This window comes from Thunnus maccoyii, chromosome 14 (assembly GCF_910596095.1).
Source record: "Thunnus maccoyii chromosome 14, fThuMac1.1, whole genome shotgun sequence".
Classification (NCBI taxonomy): domain Eukaryota; kingdom Metazoa; phylum Chordata; class Actinopteri; order Scombriformes; family Scombridae; genus Thunnus; species Thunnus maccoyii.
Window position 1 is genome coordinate 16,651,374 of NC_056546.1, and position 22,794 is coordinate 16,674,167.

A 22,794-nucleotide genomic window follows, 5' to 3' on the forward strand; every position below is an offset into this window, starting at 1 on the left:
AAGGATTAAGTCACAGAAAATCTAACAGCTTGAAAGGGTTGACTTTGGGTAGTCTAGTCATTTTAAGGGAAACCTTGTAAAACAGAGGTCCAGTATTCCTCCGGTCTGTAAGTGTCTAAAAACCCAGAAACCAGACTGACTGACCAGATGGGGCAGATTGGATCTTCCCGCAAAATGGAAGGAAAGGGAAATAATACTGTAATACTGCATCTATAGTCATCTATAGAGAAAACAGTTTGAGCCACTTCATCATCAACAAATATTCTGCAGAGTCATACATTTACAACAAGAAGGAGGCAGGAAGCAGAGGATAGCTTAGTATGTGATGAAGTTTTATTGATTCACAGTAATGATGAATGAATGGATTGTGATTTGTTCTTTAACTGATATTTGCGTCTGACCCAGCCAGTGTCTATCCACAGTCATCCCAACATTCCTCAAGGAAAAATGCAACTAAGCTTATCACCTTCATACCTTACATTTTTAACAGCAAAATAAACATGTGGGTACAGATTACTTTTGTAAGAGTGCTGTCAAAAAACAAACAAACAGCCCCAGTTCATCTGGCGTCGTCATGTATGCATCACAGCTAAAAGTAACTTAAATCACATCACATGAAATGTTCTTTTTACTCTGTAGATGAGGTCAAAGTCCCTGAGAGCACAGCTTTCTATGAATATGATTGTAGATAAGCACTCACACTCTCAGCTTTAAAGACAAAATATAAGCAGGACTGGCCATGGAAAACAATATCCCAATACTACAGCATGGGTGCACATACAGTAATATGATGAGTGTAGTGAATATGAACCAACTTAAGATATGGAATGGCATACAATTTTAAATAACACATAGAACAGACCATAATAATATGTCAATAGCAACTGTACACAAGCACAAAACAACAGAAAAGCATATCAGCAAACACTCCAGTTAGACTTTCAACATTTTTTTTATCATTTTTAGTGATGGGGCTGAATTTGAAATGCAGGTTTTAATGCTTATAAAAGCTACAATTCTTTCTAAACCTTATTCATGGAGTCAAAGTTAAGAGGGTCCAGTGAGGAGGATGACAATCTGTGAAAGGAATTAACGTCTACAGTTGTCTTTATGAGTGGCGCGTCCTTTCTATGACATGTCTTTGAAACTGTCCATCAGAAAACCATCTTCAACCGCATCAAACACGTGAATAGACTAAAACAACATGATTAACACAAGTTCCATGTTGTAAAGAAATGCAGTTGCATCATTGTTTGATGGGGAGCTTAAAAGTTATTCAGCAGAGATGTAGAAAAACACAGTATGTTTTAGCAGGCCAAGGGTTTAGCACAAATAAGGCCCCTGTTTACTGTGTTGGTACATGGATTGAGGAGTTTATTTTTTCTCCCAGACAAACATGTTGTTCTCTTTGGGGAGCTGAAAATGCCTGCCTGTGGTCTACAAAAATGCAGCTCTGGTAGTAAAAAGTGTATATCTGCATAAGTCTTTCTCCAAACTTAATCCCATTCTTTGTCACTTTCTAAGTCTTTCTTTCATTCACTGTCACCCTCAACTTAACCTCTTAGAAACTCAGAATCTGTCTTTCAGTTTGCGTAAAGATGAAAGTGCAGATTCTTTCTCTTTCCGTGCTTCCATAAGCAACAATACCATGGTGTTTTTTTTATAAAGCACATGCTATAGTCCTAACCTTAACCGTAACCTTAAGTCTAACCCAAACAGACATAATTAAAAGGCTTTTTATATGCTCTCAAAACCCAGCCTGCCTGCCTACCACAATACTGTGGTTTTGTCAGGCTGGTTTTCTCTCCCATCAGGGAGGCTGAAAGAGAAACGACTGTACACTTACAGTTGTTTTAATAACTAAAATAAAATAAATCAACAATTATTCATCTGCATCATGGGGACGTTTTCTAATTATATGTTCTGTAACTATGAAATTATTTTTTCTCCAAATTTAATTTATGTCAGAAAAAGAAAAAAAAAAAATCAGTCTTTTAAATGAAAGTTAAACTCTAGCTGACACTGAGTATGCTGTGTATGTGTGAATAAATAAATAGTACATTGCATATGAAAACTTAACACAAACCTTATATTTCACTGTCTGACATGTCAAAACAATAATGTATCATTTTTTGGATAAACATCCTAAAATGTGAATTCGGTGGCTAATTGGGAAAAAAAAAAGAAGTACGGGGCAAAACTAGAATACTGATGTTAAATAGATAAAGTGCTTTGTTCCATTTGAACTTTTCTTACCTAATCTAGATGAGAAGCAAATCTTTGCTTTGTAGGATGACCAAACTTTCATAAAACAATGATTTTGTTAAAGCCAAAGCAATAAAAATACCTGATTAACTGTTAAAAAAAATACCCAAAAATGCATTGTACAACACTGTTTACCTGAAACTTAGTGAGGTTTATATAATAACATACAGTATTCACAAGGTGCACCGATATTGAAGTAATGTAAGAGTACAACCTTAACAGATGATCCAATAAGTATAGAGTCTGGATAAAATAATGCCTAAAAATTATACTAGTTTTTTCTGCTTGTGCATTAGATTAGTTGCTGTTTTTTGCAACAGAAATTAAGTAAACTCATATTTTTATACTCATTATTTTATTTTATTTTTTTCAGTTTTTTTATATCTTTTATCTTGGGAATACGATTTCCCAACAGCACCGGCTTCCCCATTGTCTTTGCGACAGATTAGTTATAGCAACTTTAAGGTCTTTCATGCGTATATGTTTTGAATAACTAACTTAAGTTACTAGTAGTCCTCATTCACAAAAAAACATTATAGTTTGAACCAATATCCAATATACTCTTACTTAACTAGAGTAAAAAAAACATGTTGAGCTGACAGGCACCTGCTCCACTCTTGTTGTCATTGGCTGTTTGAGTTGAGAATGGAGTCTGTGCGATGGTCGCGTCTGTGATGTGATGTGATGTGATATGATGTGCTCATGAATATTTTATCCACATCTGCCAAGGAGATGGACAGGCGCCATTTTGCGTGTCCTCTGATATTGTGGGTCTTAAGGTCCCAAGAGCCTGGGGCCGTCAACCTCAGTCCACCCTGAGAAGTGTCTGGGCCCCACTGGAAGGCCTTCGTACTGGGCCCAGGGACGGGCTACACAAAGTTGTTGGTGATTTGCCTCTGGTGCTCAAACAGGTCTTCAATCTCTGCACTGTATGCATCTCCTTTAAGGGAAAACAATGTGGTTGTCAGTGACAGAGTTAAGGTGAAATTAAGGGAAATTAAAAAAGAGGAAAAAGTTTTGTGTTCTCACCTGCATGACATCCATACATGTAAGCTCTGTGGCCATCGTACTTGCACCGACATCTCATGACGTTGTTCATAAAGTCAGACTCAGCCATGTCCATTGAGGGGTTGACTTCCACCTGAAAAAAGGACACAATCTCTGCTGACACTGAGGACCGATTCGATATCATTAACAGCAGATGTGTCCGACCTTATTACTTGCAGCTGTTTATATCATCATCGCAACAAACGTTAATTAGAATACAGGGAGAATTTACAACTTTGTTGTTCTCACTTTTATCTAATTGTATATCTCCAGCTGGACAGGAACATGGACAAACAGGGAATGACTCCTCTCTTTACACACTGAGAAAGCATTTTGAAATAAAGAGCAGTTGGATGTAAAATTGTTAGAGGGCCTGTTATTAAACTGACTGCACTGGTGGCTGGTATTGTTTTTATAGTCAATCCCTAATTTATCTATAAAAAGTTGCATGACTTTTCCATACAGTATTTCTGTTGGAAAGATAAATATGCTATACAGTACAGTACTTTCTCATGAACACAACGTTGGAATGATGTTCACTTGCTAGTCTGCAGCTGAGCATATGGAATTGTATTTTGCACTGCACGAAACATACTGGTAGATACTTAAGGAAAGCCCATCGTAAAATATTTTATGTGTGTATGAAAACATGTAACAAAGACACTGCTGCCCACACAAAACATGATAACTGGCTGCATAAGAGGTTACGCAACTTTATAGCTGAGGTTCATGGAATGTGGTTGTACCACAGTTTAGGAGAAATCTGCTCTTTTCCTCACACCAAACATTGGTATGCAATAATAAGAACTAAACTAGCCTGAAATTGAAGTGTGTTGCAACAGAGTAGTTATGCATAAGCATGTTTATGCGTCTGAAATCAGACTTATTCTGAGTGCTGCTATACACTGTGCTAATAGTCTGTTATTTGCAGAGCAGCTCTATAACTGCTGATACAACCATTCTCCTAATCTGGTCTGGTGATAATATGAGAAGCCATTTACTCTAATAGCTGCTCTGTAAACTGCTACACCCATTTTAAGTACAGGTTACAAATGGCTACAGCGAGAAAGGACGCAAACTACACTAAGAAAAAAGGGGAAAACTTTAAAAAAAACTTTGTGAAAACTATCTCTTAATTTTTCAGGGTAAATTACAGTGTTGGACTTGAGTGTGTGAGGCTTTTGCTGAGGTCTCACTGAGTGTGTTGCTCAGTGAGAAAGTGGCTATAAAAATAAAAACAGGGCATGAGGAATTCCTTGGTGGCAAATTAGCCGTTCCTAATGGAAGGGGGACTAGGCGCTGTTTCACTAAAGGGAGGCAATGGTTATTGGGTAATTGGTGTGTTTCATTAACACTGGAAGGTTCAAGGGTAGGCTGGCGGAATCTTTCTGTAAAGCTCAGGATCAGAAAGGTCAGGCATCATCTGCACTTCACTAGTTAAATGAAAGGACACAGCAGGGAGAGACAAAAAGCTGCTGTGAGTGCTCTTTGTATTTTTCCAATTCTAGCTAACTCTCTGCTTGGCGTACTTTCCGCTTTTCTTTTGCCTCACTTGTTCCTCTTAGCTAAGTGTGGTTAGTTCCTAGAGTGCTGGTCATCTCAAATGTCCCTGACCTTTTAACCTTCGGTAGTTCTTCCATCATTCATTCTTTCTTTCCGCCTCTACACTGTGCGCTGTAGCAATGTGCCATTTAATGTCACTCGGTTCAACATGCTTAAAATACATCCAGTCTGCACACACGTTTAAATGTGTGTCTGGTATGTCTATCACAAGTAAATTAAATAAATCCATCTTCAATAGAGAATAGAGAGGTGTAATTACAAAGATTGAGTGTGACCTCTCAGACAAACTGGGTAACAGCAGTAATTATCAGACAGTGAGTTAGACTGTAACCAGTCTCCCACAGCTGGGAGGTAATTGGCAGCATGCTAGGATCTGAAGACTGCTGCATACCATGGTGGGATGAGTAGTCTGGACTGAAGATGGAGGATAATGGGAACTGTCCTTGATGTGTTTTACTCTAGTAGCCACAATGACTCGACCGATTGACCGAGTTAAAATAATGACAGACAGAGGGACAGTTGAGGTGGACTGTGAGGACTGAGGGAGGTCAGGATGTTTTACTAAAATAGACGGAGACCAGACAAGGGGAAGTCCACCTTCAGAGCCTATGACCGTCTTTCTTATAAATCTTTAGCCTCACAAGAATAGTCTGACATCCTGAAAATACGCTTATTAGATTCCCTGCCAAGAGTTAGATGAGAAGATCAATACCACTTTCACACTGTATCTGTACACTAAATATGAAACTACAGCCAGCATCCGCTTAGCTTAGTTTAGCATAGACACTGAAAACAGCAGGGAACAGCTAGCCTGACTCTGTCCCAATGTAACTAAATTTGCAACATGTTATATCTTATTTGTTTAAACCTCTCAGTGAAGACTCCAGGAAGTCAATACACCTAGCCACAAAATAGTCCAACACATAATCCTCCCTAAAACCACATCATGTCGTTTTTACTCTTTGGTTTTTTTTATGGATTTAAAAAAATAAGTTATAACATCTCATTATATGAGTGATCTTTAGAGGTGCTCGTGGGTGGACTTTGTTAGCTTTGGACAGAGCCTAGCTCTGACTGCTGACTGGAGCTTCGTATTTGGGGAATAGAAATGAGAGTGGTATTAGTTTTTCTAACTCAAACAAGGGAATACGATTATTTTTTTAAACACAAAGTTATTGATGTTTGATTTAAAGAAAAAAAAAAAAAGAATAGTTTGAACTAAAGCCAACCTGCAGGTGTGAGAGAAATAAAATGACCTCTCACCTGGAAGATGTAGTCTCCTGGCCGTACATCTGTCACGTCAACCCACTGACAGTCGATGTCGTGGCGATAAGTATCCCAGCAGCCCACAGAGATACCCTGGTCACCCATGTTGTAGCAGGAGAACCGCTTCTGGAGTCCTAACACACACCACAACGACATTATCAATCACATCATCAAACTCATTTAATGCTCAGCACTCCCTTTTAATTTTAAGAGAATTTAGCTTCCTGAATTGCATTAGACTACATATGAGCGCTGCTTTTTCATATGAGCTAATTCATCCATGATATAACAAGTAAATGGAGAGTAAACAAACAAAAACAGTAGCGATCTAATACATTAACCACAAAGTAAAAATCTGAATAGCTGTAGCTGAAATATTGATATTAATTTCCTGTCACTAATGGAAAAGAGTATTTTTTCGGGGATTCATGAATGGTGGTGAACATTACCTTCAGGGCAGTAAGTGTCCTCCAGACAGAAACTGGCCTTGTGTCCCTCTGCAACCCTCGTGCCATTCAGAGTCAGCAGGTCGTAATGCGTGAACACCTCGATGCTGTGGTAGTGCCTGAGACGACAGAGGGGGAAAGCCCAGGTGAGAGTGTGTGTGTGTGTGTGTTTCCGTGAGTGTGTGCATTTACACTAAATGAACACTGGCTTGTCGCTCAATGACCTCACTGCTTGAACATGAGCGTGGGTGTCACCGTAACACCTCTCACAGAAACTTGTTTTAGCGCCAGCTTGGTTGAGCTGTTTACTCATTCTCAGTGAATGGAGGGCTTTGAAACACACATCCAAAGCTCTGATGTGTTGTTGTAACAAACTGCGGCAGACCTGACTGTGCGTGGCCTACCCTGTCCTTTGTATTATGCCCGACCTGTAGTAAATGGTTTGGTTCAACAGTCATTTCCACAGACACGTGCTGCAGGGCTGTTAATGGATCTGGAGAGATGACAACACTGTTTCGGGCCACCCGTAACTCACTGGGACACATCTCACACAGCCAACACTGTGGGCTTCAAATGGGTCATTCTTCTCTCGTGACGACAGGCCTCAAAGTGCTCTCGTCATCTGCCAAGAAACTAAGTAACTGAGCAGAGCGTACTGAGAGGTAGAGTGGAATGTGTTAAGAGTATGCCAGGTGAGCCTGGTGACAGACAAAGGCTCTTATGTTAAGCTTGTGTTGCATGCTACCTGCCGACCCCTCATAAAACCGTACGTGCACTGGAACAAAGATCACACTTCAATATGTTTTCTTTCCAGATAGTAATTGAATGCAATTAAATTAAATATAACTCAAATTACTCAGTGTGGAGGTAGTTATATCACGAATGCAGGTATAAGAAAAAATTGTATGAGAATCAGGTGTTTGACAGAATATTTTTGGCCGCCTTTCATGCCCTTTGAAAACCACAAGTCACCTGTATCCAGGACACTCTATACCACAGTTTCCCCAAACAAACTGAACAAAATGACCACATGTGTAACCACAACACCCCAAATATAGTAAGTATTTAAACAGTTCTCTCCATTGCAACATACCTAAGCAAAGTAACACAGCCAAAAAACCCTTGTGGGATTCTCTACCTGTGACACTGGTGCCATGTCCAGCTCTCCTTTGATGCTTTGGGTCTGAAATCGGATCTGCCCAGGTTCATGATGCGTGAAGAGAAGCGCAGCAGGCGTCGATGGCCATAGGGCCAGTTCATCCTGGCAGCGGAGGAAGACAGACAGTTCTCTTCATGTGCACAGGTCAGCAGGTGGAGGGGTCTGTCTTCCAGGTAGGCTGTCTCCTGGACCAGCTGGGCATCCAGAACAAGGTCAGGTGCCGCTGAAGCAGGACAGATGTGAGAGGTTATGTTGGATTAAAACAGGTTTTGAACCAGAAGAGGGGATGGAGAGCTACAGGAAGACGGTTCGGCTTACTTTCTGAGCAGCTGACCCCAGCAGCTTTAGTTCCACCTCCCCGAGGGCAGTGGACATGGTTGTTGCGGCGACACTGTTGAATCGAAAGCTCTGTGCCGACACAGTGAGTTCCACTGAGAATCACATCAGCTGCATTTGGGTCACCAGACCAGTACCAGGTCTCCTGTTGGAGGCAGAAGCGGGGGTGGGGTCACAAGACATAGACAGCTTGTCAGGGTTTTTTTTTTATTAATGAGAAGTATTATAGCTTATTGTCCACCACACTGACTTCAGGGGCTGTGACTATGGATTGGCCTCCATCTGTTCATTTGTTTGATCATCTGTTTGTTTGTACTTTCATCAATAAGTCAGACACTGCTGATAGGATTTTGACAAATCTTGGAGGAATGATGCCTCTGACCACACTGATTGGTCTAGAGGTGGGAGTGCTATATTGTTTGTTCATTCAGGGCATAATGTCCAAGATCTTTAACAGTGATGATCCAACTTTGAGGAAAGTTGTGGAGGTGTACTCTGGCATTTACTAAATCACCCTGATTTGCTGCAGGGGTGGTGCCACAATCAAAGTCAAAATGACAAAATGCTTGCTGCCACCTTGTCAGTTATAGACTGTTGTCAGGTGGATTCTTACAGTACCTGATGTGCACTGGCAGCGAAGCCCAGACCCAGCTGTCTGCACACCACCATGGCTTCATCGATGCTCCAGTTCTCACTGCAGACAGAGCCCCAACGCTTACGGCCCCCAACCTCCATCAACACCTCAACACGGCCTTCCGATGGAACTCTACCACCAGTCAGCCGCACCTGGAAATCCATCAGATTAAAGGGATTAAATAAGTAATGCTTTATCAGTTGAAGCTGATACATGTACATGGTGTGATGGTGTAGTTTTTATACCGTGTTCTCTATGCCAGTCTTAGGGACGTTACAGCGTACTGAGGCATCCTGGCTGTGTTTGAATGTCCACGGTTGGACTTCCTGGAAATAGCAGTCTAGGATGGAGCGCTCTGTCCCCATACACTGGACACTGTTCATATGGATAGGTCCTGTACCTGGAGAGGGAGAAGGAGATGTGGGAGATTTAAAGACTGTACTGACAAAAATAAAGCAGGAAAATACCACAACACCATTGACATAACTGAAGGGCAATATTTCATGCGCCCTGTTTGGGGCCACCCAACGTGGACACAATGGCATTAGCAGACTTTATCACGCAAAGGACATGCACACACACAAGTGAACATCTGTATTTCTTTCACATAAATACGCTTTCTCTACCTCAGCGTCAAACCAACATTAAGAAGTTCCTATCTCTCATGACAAAATGCTCCTGCCAGCCAAGCCACAGTACCACCACCATCTACTCTGGGGATCTGTCACACCTCATTACCAACATTCTGTTGCTTTGGGCCAAACAACAACAACATTGTGCAGAGTCCACCACCCTGGGTGATCAAACGAGGCCAAATCTGTGTCAACAAAACAAGACTAAATAAGACTTTCACTTGTATTCGTTTGTCGTTTAAAACAAGATAATCTCTGAACAACATAGGAAATGGTGGAAAGAACACTAGAGATTTTGTGAAAGTAAACAGCTGATGTCACAATGATGGAAGTAAATGAAAACACAGGGCAAACTATGGTTTCTGTTTCTTAAAACAAAAGACATAAACTGTAAACTTGGGAGTGTGGCAGCATTGAAATAAATACAACCATAACCACATAACCAGGGGGAAAGAGAGAAAAACCGAGGAAAAGGAGTGAAAAGGAAGATGGTTGAAATGGCAGAGACCAGATTGCAGCCTAATTCAGTCTGTCTCTGTGTTGGTTTTGGTAGATTGAAGGCCTGGTTCCATACTGGTCACCATGCGTGGGTTCATACTTAGGAAAAGACACATCTAAACCACTTCCGCCTCTATCTGTATGGTGAAGGCCACAAGCTAGATCCAAACTCCCACTGTTTAAGTTATCAAGACAAACACAGGGCCCCCTCAAGGGATCTTCAAAATGAACACTGACATGTTGTATTTAAACTTTAGTTTGGGAAATCCACGAAAACCCAAAATAAATTCCAAGGAACCGGCCACACAGACTTTACATGCACACAAACACACAAGCTTTTTGGGTGTTTTACTCCCTTATGTACAGTATGTATAGCAAACTGTACTTCACGGGTAAAATTACACGGTAAAATAACAATGTTGGTCAAGAAAGGAAATAGAAACATTGTCCCTGTAATTTAACTCGCTGATGGTGATGATAAATGCAATGATGATGGGAGTTAGATGGTTGGCAGATGGAGTTTGCACAGAGCTTAGAATATTTTCTTCACTTTCATTCTCCCTGACATCAATCTCCCAAATGATCAAACCATGAACTTCAATATAACAGCAGATACAGCTATGAGAGCAATAATGAGGCATAATATAAATGTGGTATCTTAAAAGTAGTATTTACAAGAAATAGGTCGAGCTTCATTACCGCATAATTTGAACTGGCAGATGACACTGATCATTTGGACAGATTAGAAAATTGACTTTAAGGGATGGAAACAGGGTAAAATCGGTCACATTCTTGTTGAGAATAGCGTAAATAGTTGGTTAGTGGTTACGAGGGAAACCCTGTTCTTTTACTCTCTGAAATTAAACTCCATTTTAGGCACATTAATGTTGTGTCCGTAGTGTTTTTCTTTCCATGCTACGTCTCTTTCTAAGATTTGTAAGCAACTTTCTGTCATCGGACAAATCTGTTTCTTCGCCAAGTGCTAAAATCACGTCAGTTTGTAAATAGCTCTGCCTGTGGGCGTTCAGATGTTAGAAGCCAGAATCAAAATCGTGTGTCTTTGTCAACATGATTTCAAAGCTGATGCACACGTTGTAAACTGATACTTATACTGTTTATGAGTGTGTGTGTGTGTGTGTGTGCCAGTATACTGCAGTTGCAGGTAAGTGCATATGTGCAAGCAAGTGTTTCATGCTTTGAATGTGGCCTCACCCATCAAATCTGATGGGTGAGGCCACATTCAAAGCATGAATCTCTGCCACCCTCTCTGGTCCACCAGCCAGTGAACCACGACCTTTATCACCTTATCACATTTGATCATCATAAATAATTCAATGCTCTTCTGTGGGGTCTTGTTGCTACAGACTTCTGGCTGAAAGATTTGATAGAAATCATGGAGATTTTCTTTTCTCAAGTGCTGACAGAAAGCAAGTGAACCTGAGTGTTATGCAGTGTGATGTGAAGACTGTATTGCTGGCTATCTCAAAATATTGATGCTTTTTAATATATGATGATTTAAAATAGAAATTAACTGTGTGTGCAAATAAAATATGTACAAAACTACATTTAAAACAATTTACTTTTTCAGGACTTCTTTCTCAGTGAGAGTTTGTTCTATTAAAGAGTATAATTTCGGCCTTTTTCAATGATACATGGACCTATGTTTATGTGGCCTTCAAGCACATGGAAAATTATATGTCACAGTAAAATGTCTAACAGGCTGCATGTTATAGAAAAGAGGCTGTGAGACGCCTTTGATGTCCAATCCTCCTGCAATGGCAATGTATATGTAAGACAGAAACAGACAGAAAGTGAGAGTACTGTGTGTCTGCATGTATGCGTGTGGGTGCCAGTCTTGGACTGAGAGCAAGAATGAGAGAGAACGTATGTATGTGCGTGCATAGTAAATGTGTGAATCACCAACTCAGGAAACACAGTATAGGAAACCTGCATTTCCAGGAGCGAGACAGGAGTAATATGAGGTGAAATTAGAGGGTAAACCTGCCATTTGTCAAACCAAACTACAGCTGCAGAGCCACATCTTAATGTTATAATTTTGAGACTGATTTTATTACACACACACATGCAAAATATACATTCTGGCATGTGCACGCGTGCACTTACACAAATGCAGCTTTGTGGGCAGGAGAATCTATTTTAAGGTAGAAAATTGAACGCTTTTTGGCTTTTTGGCTCCTCCCTGGCAATTAAACACCTCTGCTTCAGACTACTGGAACCATGAACCATGAACCCGAACCCTGAACCGACGAGTAAAGGTACCGACTGAAACCAGACGATACGGTTATATGTTTGTAAAATCTCCTTAGAAGAGCCAGCTTTAGTTCTGTTAGACTCATCAAAAAGGAAGATAGCATAAATGACATCATCTACAGAAAACCCACTTTAAGAAGTTGAAAGGTAAAAGGGACTATTCCAACACTTACAAAAATATCCTCTGTATGATCAAGTGAACAGCTAAACCAGCAGATTGTCATCCCACATTTCATCTTGATCAACATGATTAGAGAGTACACCCTATCCTGAGGCCTGGGTAGGCTGTTCTCACATCTTGTAAGGGTGGGGACACCACTGGCGCAGCTGGATACAGACTGAATCTGTGCGTCACCATAGCTGGAAATTTGAAATCGAAGGAAAAAGACCACAGCACTCAGTGAGTGAATAAAAAGCTTGCTTGAAGCTAGCAAGATTATGTCTGTTACTTTAGTTACCAAAAGCCAATGTAAACCACTGTGGCTTATAGTATTACATTTTTTTGTGTAAGTGTGTGTATGCACATGTGCATGGTGTTTGGGCAGCTGGTAGCCTTGGCGAAGGACTCACGTAATCACAGCTGGAGATACTGCAATCATCACATTTGCAGTTTCACAAGGTAACATACAGAGACAGACAGACAAACACACATGCCCATACATTATCTGATCCGTCAGAGCAGACGGGGTGCGGTGTCTAAGATAAGCAAAAGACTGGAAAAGTCTCCCTTTCGTCTCCGGAAGACCATGACGCACGATAAACACATTCAAACATCCACATTGCAGATTCCAAACAACTAGATTAAGTGGGAAGATTTCCAGAAACTCAAGCTTAAGTCATGCAGAAGCCTTTGTCCTGAGCACCAGCAGTGATCTCTCTCACCTTGACCCATAAAGGCTCCATGCAGGGCATCCTTGGCAGTACCGAAGCCCAGTTCTCTGCACACCACACTGGCTGCAGTTCTTTCCCACATGTGGTCCACAATGGTCCCCCACTTTCCATCTCGGAGCACCTCCACACGACCTTCACCCAGCCTGGGGCCGGCCTTCAGACGAACAGGCTGAACAAAGCAGCAAAAGAGAGTATAGTTGAGCTTATCTGTAAGAACAGTACATGCAAACACTGTATGATTGGGCTACTGTAGGCCTAATTTTGTTATATCTTACCACAACTGGATAAGGGGCCTGGGGTCTTCCTGAGGAGATGCGAGCGAACTGAGGTCCCGGCACACACTTGACCACTGCATGCCTCCCATTCTTACAGGGGGTGGGGCTACGGGGGATTGACAGCTGAGCATGGCACTCTGACAGGCTGTTCTCACTGCCCAGACAGTGTACTTTCTCTACCCAGAATCCCTTCTTCTTTGCCATAATGCTCAGTCTAGAAAAGAGCAGGAAGTCCATTTTTGGTCAAACATTCTTAAATAAAGTTCAAGTTCAGAAGGTCAAATAATGTAAATAAACATGACTACCTTGTTGAAGGATCTGCAACTTTGGCATCCCATATTTTCCTATAAAACAACAAAGAATAGATGGATGTTAGTTCTATCAGGTCTGTGTATTTACTGAGGTTTCTGGGACACACACAAATCACCCTGTGAGGTGACTTGAGCAACCAAACTCTGATGCAAAGAGGGAGTGACTGTAAGATATACTGTAGCATCTGCTGTTTGTTTTATATGTAACCTGGCCAAACAGGAGAATTTTCTGCCACAGTGAATCGCTGTACACACACACACACATATACATAGACTTGCTTTTTACTTGAGTGCTTGGTAATTATCTAAAATAGTTGCTGCTCAGACGCTGACTTTATCAAAAAAATGAATCATACTGGTCTAAATATAATTTCTGCGTATAAAACCACAATGAGCTGTGCATGTGGCTTTGTGGTGAGTGTTAAAATTAGGTGTATTGATGGCAATGACTGGCAAAATTCAAGAGAATTCACTGTGCCTGTTCCCTTTCAGTAAGTTCATTTTCTGTCTCTCTTTCTTGTTTTATAAGTTCAGTAGGCTGTATTTCCATCAGGAATGTGGGCTGTTTGCTATTTGCTGCGTTTATGTTTAGAGAAAGTGACCGGTGTGTCATATGTCCCTGAGCTATAAGGCAACGGTACAACTCAAATTATTTTTTGCTTTTAATCTAACATGTGCCCTTTTACTACACGACTTTTGCATTGCTTGTTGTAACATAACAGAGATTTGTACATAACTACAGGATGTAAGAACTATAACAAGATAAACACTAGATATTTTGAACTCTGTCGTTAACCTCCAAAGCCACAAACTAAAAAAAAAAATCATGACATTCAACATCAGTGATGTACAACATTTCTGGGAAAACAGGGTTTGACCAAGCACGATATGCAAACAAAAACTCTGGCACGTCCGAGAAATACCAGAATAGAGATTTATGCACCAAGTCGGCTGGCTGACACGGGAGAGCAGTGGAGAGGAAAGCCTTCTGTTCTCTTGGCAGACAAACAGCCAAGCAGACATGCCACACGGACCATGCCAGGGTGTCCTTAAACCATCGCAAAATACACACACCATTGTAAGAATTCACATCAATTACACCAAAACACACGAGATACATATGATACACTTGATATAGCCTGACTGATGTTTTATTGGCCAATATCACCAAATCTTTCCAAGTTTAATTTCCTCTTTGGAGCTGTGCATCAGCATGGCATCACAAGTGTCGGAGGATTAAATGGTTCTTTGTTGTTTTTCCTACTGACAAGGTGAGAAAACTTGACTAAAACATACTCCAATGCTGATTTCAGTGGTATTGCCCTTTAAAGAAACAAACATTTCTGAGTATATTTGTTTGAAAGCACAGGAAAGTAAATGTTTGTATTTCTGACATGAAACTGCAGACTTTCCCGAAAAGCTAAGTCTTAAAAATAAACTGAGGATGTTGAAATCAAGAGACGCATTGTCATTGACGCAGTGTTATATAGATGATTGCGTGAGGTCATGGGCTGCTGACTGTACACTCTCCAAAATGACAAAATAACTTGTTTCCTGATGTTGTAAGCACCAATGGGCCAGAAGAAACCTCCTCGCTCTGTAGTTAAAAATATAAACAATCCCTCATCAAACATATTAGTATTTGGTAAGGAAATATACTTACTAATTAGTTTTAGAAAACGAGCACACTTTCATTTCAGCAATTATTTAGCAAATAGAGGTGTTTCGCAAACTGCAGATGCTATTTTTAAATGAAACTTTTTAAATGGACTTTAGCTAGTCGCTGAGGCCCATTTGAAGTACAAATGCAGCACTGAAAAGCTCAATGTAATTTATGAACATCTGTAAAAGAAATCTCAATTGCTTAAATCGTCTTGCTTACTACCACTAAAGACTATATCAAACATTTCACTTGATGAGGCAGAAAAATCCCATAAAGGCATACATTATAAATCATGTGCATGGCGCTAAATAAAGCCATATGTGATGTCAGGAGACACATTGTATAGAATTTAACACTTGTTCTTTACTGTGTCTTGAACTACACTTGTAAAATATCTTCAATGCGTCTACCATGTGGCTCTGCAGTAACATATCATCGAGGACAGACACTGAGGAGCATCCACACACGTACAAACACATTTTCCCATGAGGCAAATATGACTTGTTTGTGACCTCACCACAGACCGATAAGCTAACCATTTTCCCTCTTCAGAAACAAACAGGCACTAACAAGCTATAAATGATACCTTCAGGTCTTTCATTTAACTAAATCAAAGCACTGTTTGTTGATGTTTCATTTCTTATCAAGATAGCAAAATGCATACAAAGCACTTTGTTAATATAGAAAAAAATATAATTAACAGTTCAGTGTTTCTCTTGGTTATGAAGAATATAATTGAGTCTATATGACTGCATGTATTTGTAATAAATATCACAAGCAGTATGGGAGCATTGGTCCACAGCTGTGTGCTCATGCAGTTAACAAACAGCCACAGTATTAGTTTTCTACCTCCATAGCATTCATCAGCCTGCTTAACCAAACATTGCCTGCTTAACCAGCACTTGTTGTGGAGCCAAGAGAACAGAGGCTAATGATAGGGAATCCCACCCGCCTCTTAAAAAGACAAGTATTACAACACTGTTTGGGTTTCATCACCCTCACACTGCTCACTGGCTTTAAGTCTTACTGTGTTCTGATGTGTTAAAAAATAACATCACTGGTATGTTTTAATCAGAGATTGGTGAGGATATGTCTCAAAAAGCAATGATACCAAAATCAGGGAGCAAAGATTATGAAAAGAACTAACTTCACATCAACAGCTTATTTGCATTTTTTCCCATTTGTACTACCAGAGGAACAGTCTGAGCTGTTTTTGCCAAAAGTAGACCTTGTTTACTCTAAACTGCGGTGAACAGCACAAAACACAAGTTTTGGGAGCTTGGAGACATAAAATCAGGGTAAAAAGTATAATGTTTTGGTTTAATCTGCTTCTTTAAAAAAAAAGTGTAAAATTGAAAACAATGAGCCTTTTATACCCTATATCAGGTGTACTAAATATGCTAAAGTATATTACTACTAAACCTTGGTTTACAACAGGCTTATTCGGCTCAGCAGTTAGCATTAAGATGCTTGAAAATATGTTCTGCAGTCACATCAAGAAGTTATCTCCATAGTGGACCAAATACTCAGCTACGGAAAAATGAAAAAGAAGGACAAGAGAGGGAATTTTATTTCCTTATAGAGCATAAATGAAGCCAATCTGAAAAGGATCTTGCAGACCAGAATGAGCTGATTAAATCACTCTGCTTCAACTTGGTTTTGAAAGCCGGCTTCCACAGTCTGTTCCAAACCACAAAAAGAGCCCATGGCATGAATACAGAAATTAAAAGATGGGAAAATAAATTAGAGAGAAGGTCATTTAGGAAGATCAGATAGGAAAACCAAAGTCGGTCACACAAAATGTCACCCAAAGGCCTGAAAATCATACCCTCATCGTTAAAAAAATTTCAGCTAAAACATAATTAAACAGAAAATGCCGGGTTAAGTCCCCAAATCACTACGGTGACAGAGGAAGACAGACAGCTGCTGACACAGCGGCCCTCACTGCAAACTGCAGCTGTAATTGGACATATTTCACACGAGCAAGCGAAAATCTGGCTCATCTGACTGCTGCTCTTGTTCTCTGCCTCCATCTCCTTTTTCTCTCGTTACTCTCTTCCTCCACCTTTGCCAACTCTGTCTTACTCTCTGTCACACACACGGCTATAATTGGGGGTGTTTTTTCACTCTCAGCAGAAACCCCAGAGAGCCTCAGTGCTGACCAACCTGTAATTACAGCATCTCCAGAGTCTCATCCAAGAGACACAGGCGGCCGAGAGACATGCAGGGTCCAGGATTTCTAAGAATGGACTGAGAGACTTGGAGCAAGGTGGAGAAACAGGGTGGAGTGTCACTGGCTAAATTTGGTCTAAATTTGCAATACAATACTAAGCTTTTCTGGCACCCGTTTCAGTGGAAGGTGTTACATAAAAACTGAACACCATATAGTTTCTTGGTGACTCTGCTCACATTTTGTAATTATAATTACAGCGGTAATTTCAGTCAGAGTGCAGTCCTTACAATTACCCATGAATCCAAGCTGAAACAGCATTCCCTGTGCTCTAAGTATTCTTTTGGTTGTTACTGGCTGTCAGATATGAACATCCCAATACGATAACACAGACAAGGATTCATCCTGACATTAGAAACCAAATACTGTAAAATAACTTGAGTATAACACTGGCATTTAATATTTTGAGACATGTGTACACCTTGAACCAGTCTGAAGTCAAGAACAAATATGCATTTGTGGTGCTAGAAAACAGGTACTGATTTGGACACAAATACATCATCGTGGTTCAGACCAATATAGCGCCTGAGGCTACAGCAAAACACCAGGTCATACCCATGATGGGCAAACCAAGATGTATCAAGTCACAACCGCTTCATGCCAGAGCCTTATAGTTTAAAATATAGAAAATCAACATAATGCTTTCCCACACTTTTCACTGTACATGTAGAAGATATGCTGCATAAACAGTATCATCCACATTGTTGTGGCTTAGGGCAGAGACAAAAAGAGCTTGAGGAGTGCTATTATTTAAGATCCTTTTCTTTAGAGGAGGATTTCAAAACAACACCCTGAGACAGTCGGTGAGCTGCTTCCCTGCAGGCTTCAGTCCAAGCCCTTCAAGCTACAGCAGCACTGTCCTTCTCTGTCATATCTCTCTTCTTGGTGAGCAGTTAAATCTCTTATGTTGCAGCCAAATCTACCCATCTGACTCCTCACTCAACTATTACTTGTGCTCCCGTCTCCCATTCTTGGCATTAAGTGGTGAATCTGTACTGCGATAGAAAATCGAAGAGAGTCATCACACCTGCAATGCGGGGAAGCTGTGCTCTAATAAATGATCCCATACAGATGGTGTACAGAGTCAGGCTAGGTTGTTCAGCGACAGCTCACTCTGAGGACCTTTTATTGCTGTAGATATGATGCCTGATGATGCCCTCCTCCAACAACAGAATCAAGTTATAGCGTCACTGTGTTCCCAATAAAAGAGTTCAGCGGAGATAGCTTTACAGCGGAGATACAAATTCAGTTTGTAAAGTGAATAAAGTCTATAAAACAAATAAGTTACCCCCTCAATAGGAACAAGGTTTCAGCAGCAAGAGGAATCCAGCACCTACAATACAGAGCAGATGTTGCGGTCTGTCGCCAGTTGAGTCACACTAACCCTGGCCAAGAGAGAAAAGGAATAGCTTAACTGTGAATCATCTAGAGCCAACAGCTCTCCAGGAACCAGATCCAACTGGGTCCCCCATTCACTGAGGACAGCGAATGGTCAGACATTATTCATTCTTATAATAGCACAGGAGTAATCCTCTGCTTATGTGTGGTCCTCCCGCGGTTTAAGAGTAGCACCCTTCCAAAAACCACTGTCACAGTTTTCAGCAGGAGAGGAAGTGCAGATTTGTGTCAAAAGGGCAAAAGGAGAAACTTAAACACAATATATTAAATACAATGCGGTGTATGCGCAAGAGTATGCATGTGTACACGCTAGGGTTGGGTATTGAACCTTAACACTGTTTAAACAAAAAAATTACCAAAAGTACACAAAACTGGGATTGAATACTTGGTCAAATTCTTATTCTTGTTTAGTTATTCATAATCAAATACTTCTTGCTGCTTTTTTGTTTGTTTGTGTGTTTTTTGTGTTTGTGTTTTAGTTAGAAATAGTCTTTAATAGCTGCTTCATGTTCAGACTAAATCAAACAGATGACCTTAAGAGGTTTAGCTTATAAATAAAAACATTATTTTTATTATTAAATAAAAACTGTTTCTATGTTCCCTGAAGTAAAGTCTTGAAAGGAGTATTGTTTTGCTACTGATACAGTTTGCTACTGTATCAGCAAATTTCAAATGACAAGCCCTGTTACACACACACACACACACACACACACACATACACACACTAACACTGGCAGCATGTCACACACACTGTTGGAGGAAGATGTAAAAGTGAAGAGATGCATGGCTGACTCAAGCCTGCAGAGGCTGTCCTGCCAATAAGACGAGTCGCTTCACAAAGACACTCATCCCGCTCTCCAATAGCTGCCTCAGTTGCACACCATGGTATCAATGGGACAGTTACAGCACAATCAGCGGTGATATTACACCTCGGCACAGGAATCTAAAAGTAAAAGTGGGGCTGTTTGTCTGGGAGCTGCATGCTGAAGATAGCATCGGAAAGAGACGAAGGGAGAGAGTGAGAGAGAGGCAATGAGGTGAGCAGAGGTGATTTACCTAGAGAGAGGTGTAAAGAAAGGGCAGGAGAGAGGGGACAGAGATCCCTTTATCATCATCCTGAGGCTGAGGAGAGGACGGGAGGGGAGGGGGAGAAAAGGGGAACATGGGGAAGAAGTGGCTGGGGGAAGAAGATAAGCTCGACAAAAGGCCTTTATTCAATGCAGCTTTAAACGGGGTGCCACTGTTGTTCTTTTTTTATTTTTGAGGATGTGTTTTTATTCATTTAACAATGGGATGAATGGCATAGTATGTTGCCCTTCTGAACTACAGTGAACAGCCAATCTCATAACTTGAGTTCATGAAGGTCAATTGTGTTGTTCTCAGTGGAGCTTGCAGGAAAAGATTCATACTCACTTGTACGTTTTGACATTGTGCTGGACAGCCTCTGGAAAGCCAAGCATCCCGCACACAACTCTGCTGCTGTTGAGACTCCAACCCAAGTCACAGACCTGCCTCCATCTCCCAGCATGCTTCACTTGCACCATACCCTCTGTGACCAGGCTCTTCTTCTTGGTAGCCATGAGGATGGGCCGAAGACGTACCTCCTCGATTTGCACCTTACTGTGACCCTTAGGGGAAGAGAATGTCACATCTGCTGTTATAAAAGAATAGCTCACAAATTCAGCTACCTGTCAGGTGGTGTTTATCAGAAGAATGCTGCTGTACCTGGAAATGGTGATGTCGCTGTAACCTGGGCACCTCATATGGATGTCCATTTCCGTAATTTCCGTATCCTGGATGCCTGCGGGTAGCCATGAGGCCTTGCCACTGTTGTGCAGGGCTAACATTGGGCCTGATGGCGTTGGTTTGGCCTCTGCTGTGTGTCTGATCCAGCCTTTGCTGAGGGGTGCACACCACTCCCAGGTCTTCAGAGTGTTTACAGTCATTCACACCCCAGCCATTGTGCTTGCAGTCTTTCAAGGAGTTCTCAGAGCCGTCACAGCGTACATTGTCCATCCATATTGGGCCTTGTGAAAGGATAAACAATTCATTACTACATTCATTGGGATTTTCATTGATTTTTCAATAGACAGACTAGGCATTGCATCTACATGAGGGCCAAATCAGTTCTTAAACACCTAACACTTGACTTTTACTGGCAGACTGATTTAAGGTTGCACCTTAGCGGTGTGTTTAGCAGTAGATACACAGTATTTTACAAGGCAGGGTACAGTAGATCCTGCTCCTTGAATCCACTCAACCTTCTCTTTAATTTGGATTTAAAAGCAGCAGTAAAGAATGTTTATGAACCACAGCGAGTGTTGCACAACTCTGGCAAGCTTATGCTGTCATTATTCTAAAACAAATGCCCCTTTTCAGCCCATATATTTGCTCTGCCAGCCTGCCGGGCGACCTTAACGAGATGTAGGCTCCAATCCCAAAACAAGTTATCTTTGTCACTTCATGATGCTAGTTATTTTGGATGTCTTAATTGGTGGTCTGTTCATGAAGTTATGCACTTAGTGTGTTGCTGGGAAAGGACAGTGTAGCAAGTCTTGGAAAAGACAGGTTTGGATAAACTGGTCCGATATGGCTGCCTATCATAGGGATATTAAATCTAATAAACTGACTATGTGAGTCTAATGGACCTTTTTCAGGACAGATATTTCTTGTAATAGCATGAAAAGCGCAGGTGTAGCTAACAAATACTATAGAATAGGCTATCTGTAAGCCTTGCACAGTGGTGGGACCCTGAAACTAGTAAACTAAATGGAGTGCAGCCCTTGTTAAACTTGTGGTTTTCCTGCTACCACATGTCAAAATGTCTGCAGTGAAAACCTATCATTTTGTTAACACTCACATTCAGCCAGTTTGGCTTTGGCCTACCAGTGTCATTTGACCTTTCTCAGTACAGTCTCTGACTACCAGAAAAGTGGCTGAATTGAATTTGGCACCGAAAGTAGTCTCACCCGTTCCTTCTCCATACTTGGCGCTGTGCGCCCACGTTATACCACTCTGGAAACCCAGCTCTCGACACACCACGTTGGCGAGTTTGATGTCCACTTCATCATCACAGACAGTCCCCCAGGTGTTGTTGTGCAGGACCTCCACGCGCCCCTCGTTCGGCTCTCGCGCAAAGTTGCCCGCCAGACGCACCTTGGCGGCCGGTGCGCGAGCCGCCCTGCGCTGAGAAGACGTCGTCCGCCGAGGTTCAGCACGAGCGGGACAGGAGAGAGACAGCAGCAGCAGCAGGAGGCAGCAGCTCAAGCAGAAAGTGCGGGTCATCGTGACAGAGAGGAGGGGGTCTGAAGGGAAAGGTTGAAAAACTGTTTGATTTAATTTGTACCACTTTTATTAAATCAACCCGTGTTCTAATTGTTTTAATTCATTTCGTGTTCAATTGACAAGTGAAGTCTTTAACTGGCTTGTCAATTAGGTATTCAGTTAAAAATTCAGTTAAACTACAGGCTCATTTGCCTGTGATGGGAAACATCTATCAATTTTAGATTCATCCTGAGACAAACCACTGCGCATTAAGACTGAGTAATTCTCTTCAAGTTAAGGAGCCAGCCCGCAGGGAGAGAGAGGCCTGGATATTTAACAGACCAACGGTGACATCGTCTGGACAAAATAGTTCAGATTGTCAACTCACTGACAGCCACCAGCATCCTCACTCTTATCAAAGATGACTGATGTGCTGATACAGTGGCAGTTTATCTGTTAACAGTCAGAGATAAAGCATGACTGCTTTTCTACACCCACATTTGATTTCAGCCAATGCAGTAATCTTGCAGTGATGCAAGAGAAGGCAACAAAATGCATAAAATGAACGCTCTTCACTCATGTCAAACATAGGCATATAATTAGAGATGCAGCAGTGCACTTTTGTATTGCAATTCACGTGAACAA

General features: G+C 41.2%; 1 protein-coding gene across 1 annotated transcript; it reads right to left on the minus strand.

Moving 5' to 3' along the window:
- Positions 1–311: 311 nt before the first annotated feature.
- Positions 312–22,359, minus strand: loxl4 (lysyl oxidase-like 4). Its single transcript, XM_042432724.1, has 14 exons — positions 21,855–22,359; positions 20,611–20,912; positions 20,299–20,513; positions 13,589–13,627; positions 13,284–13,497; positions 13,000–13,177; positions 8,962–9,116; positions 8,701–8,868; positions 8,065–8,227; positions 7,726–7,969; positions 6,591–6,706; positions 6,139–6,275; positions 3,295–3,406; positions 312–3,205 (listed from the first exon to the last, which is right to left on the minus strand). Exons 1-14 carry the CDS (start codon positions 22,168–22,170, stop codon positions 3,135–3,137), a joined length of 2,430 nt encoding a protein of 809 aa, XP_042288658.1. The 5' UTR covers positions 22,171–22,359; the 3' UTR covers positions 312–3,134.
- Positions 22,360–22,794: the final 435 nt, after the last annotated feature.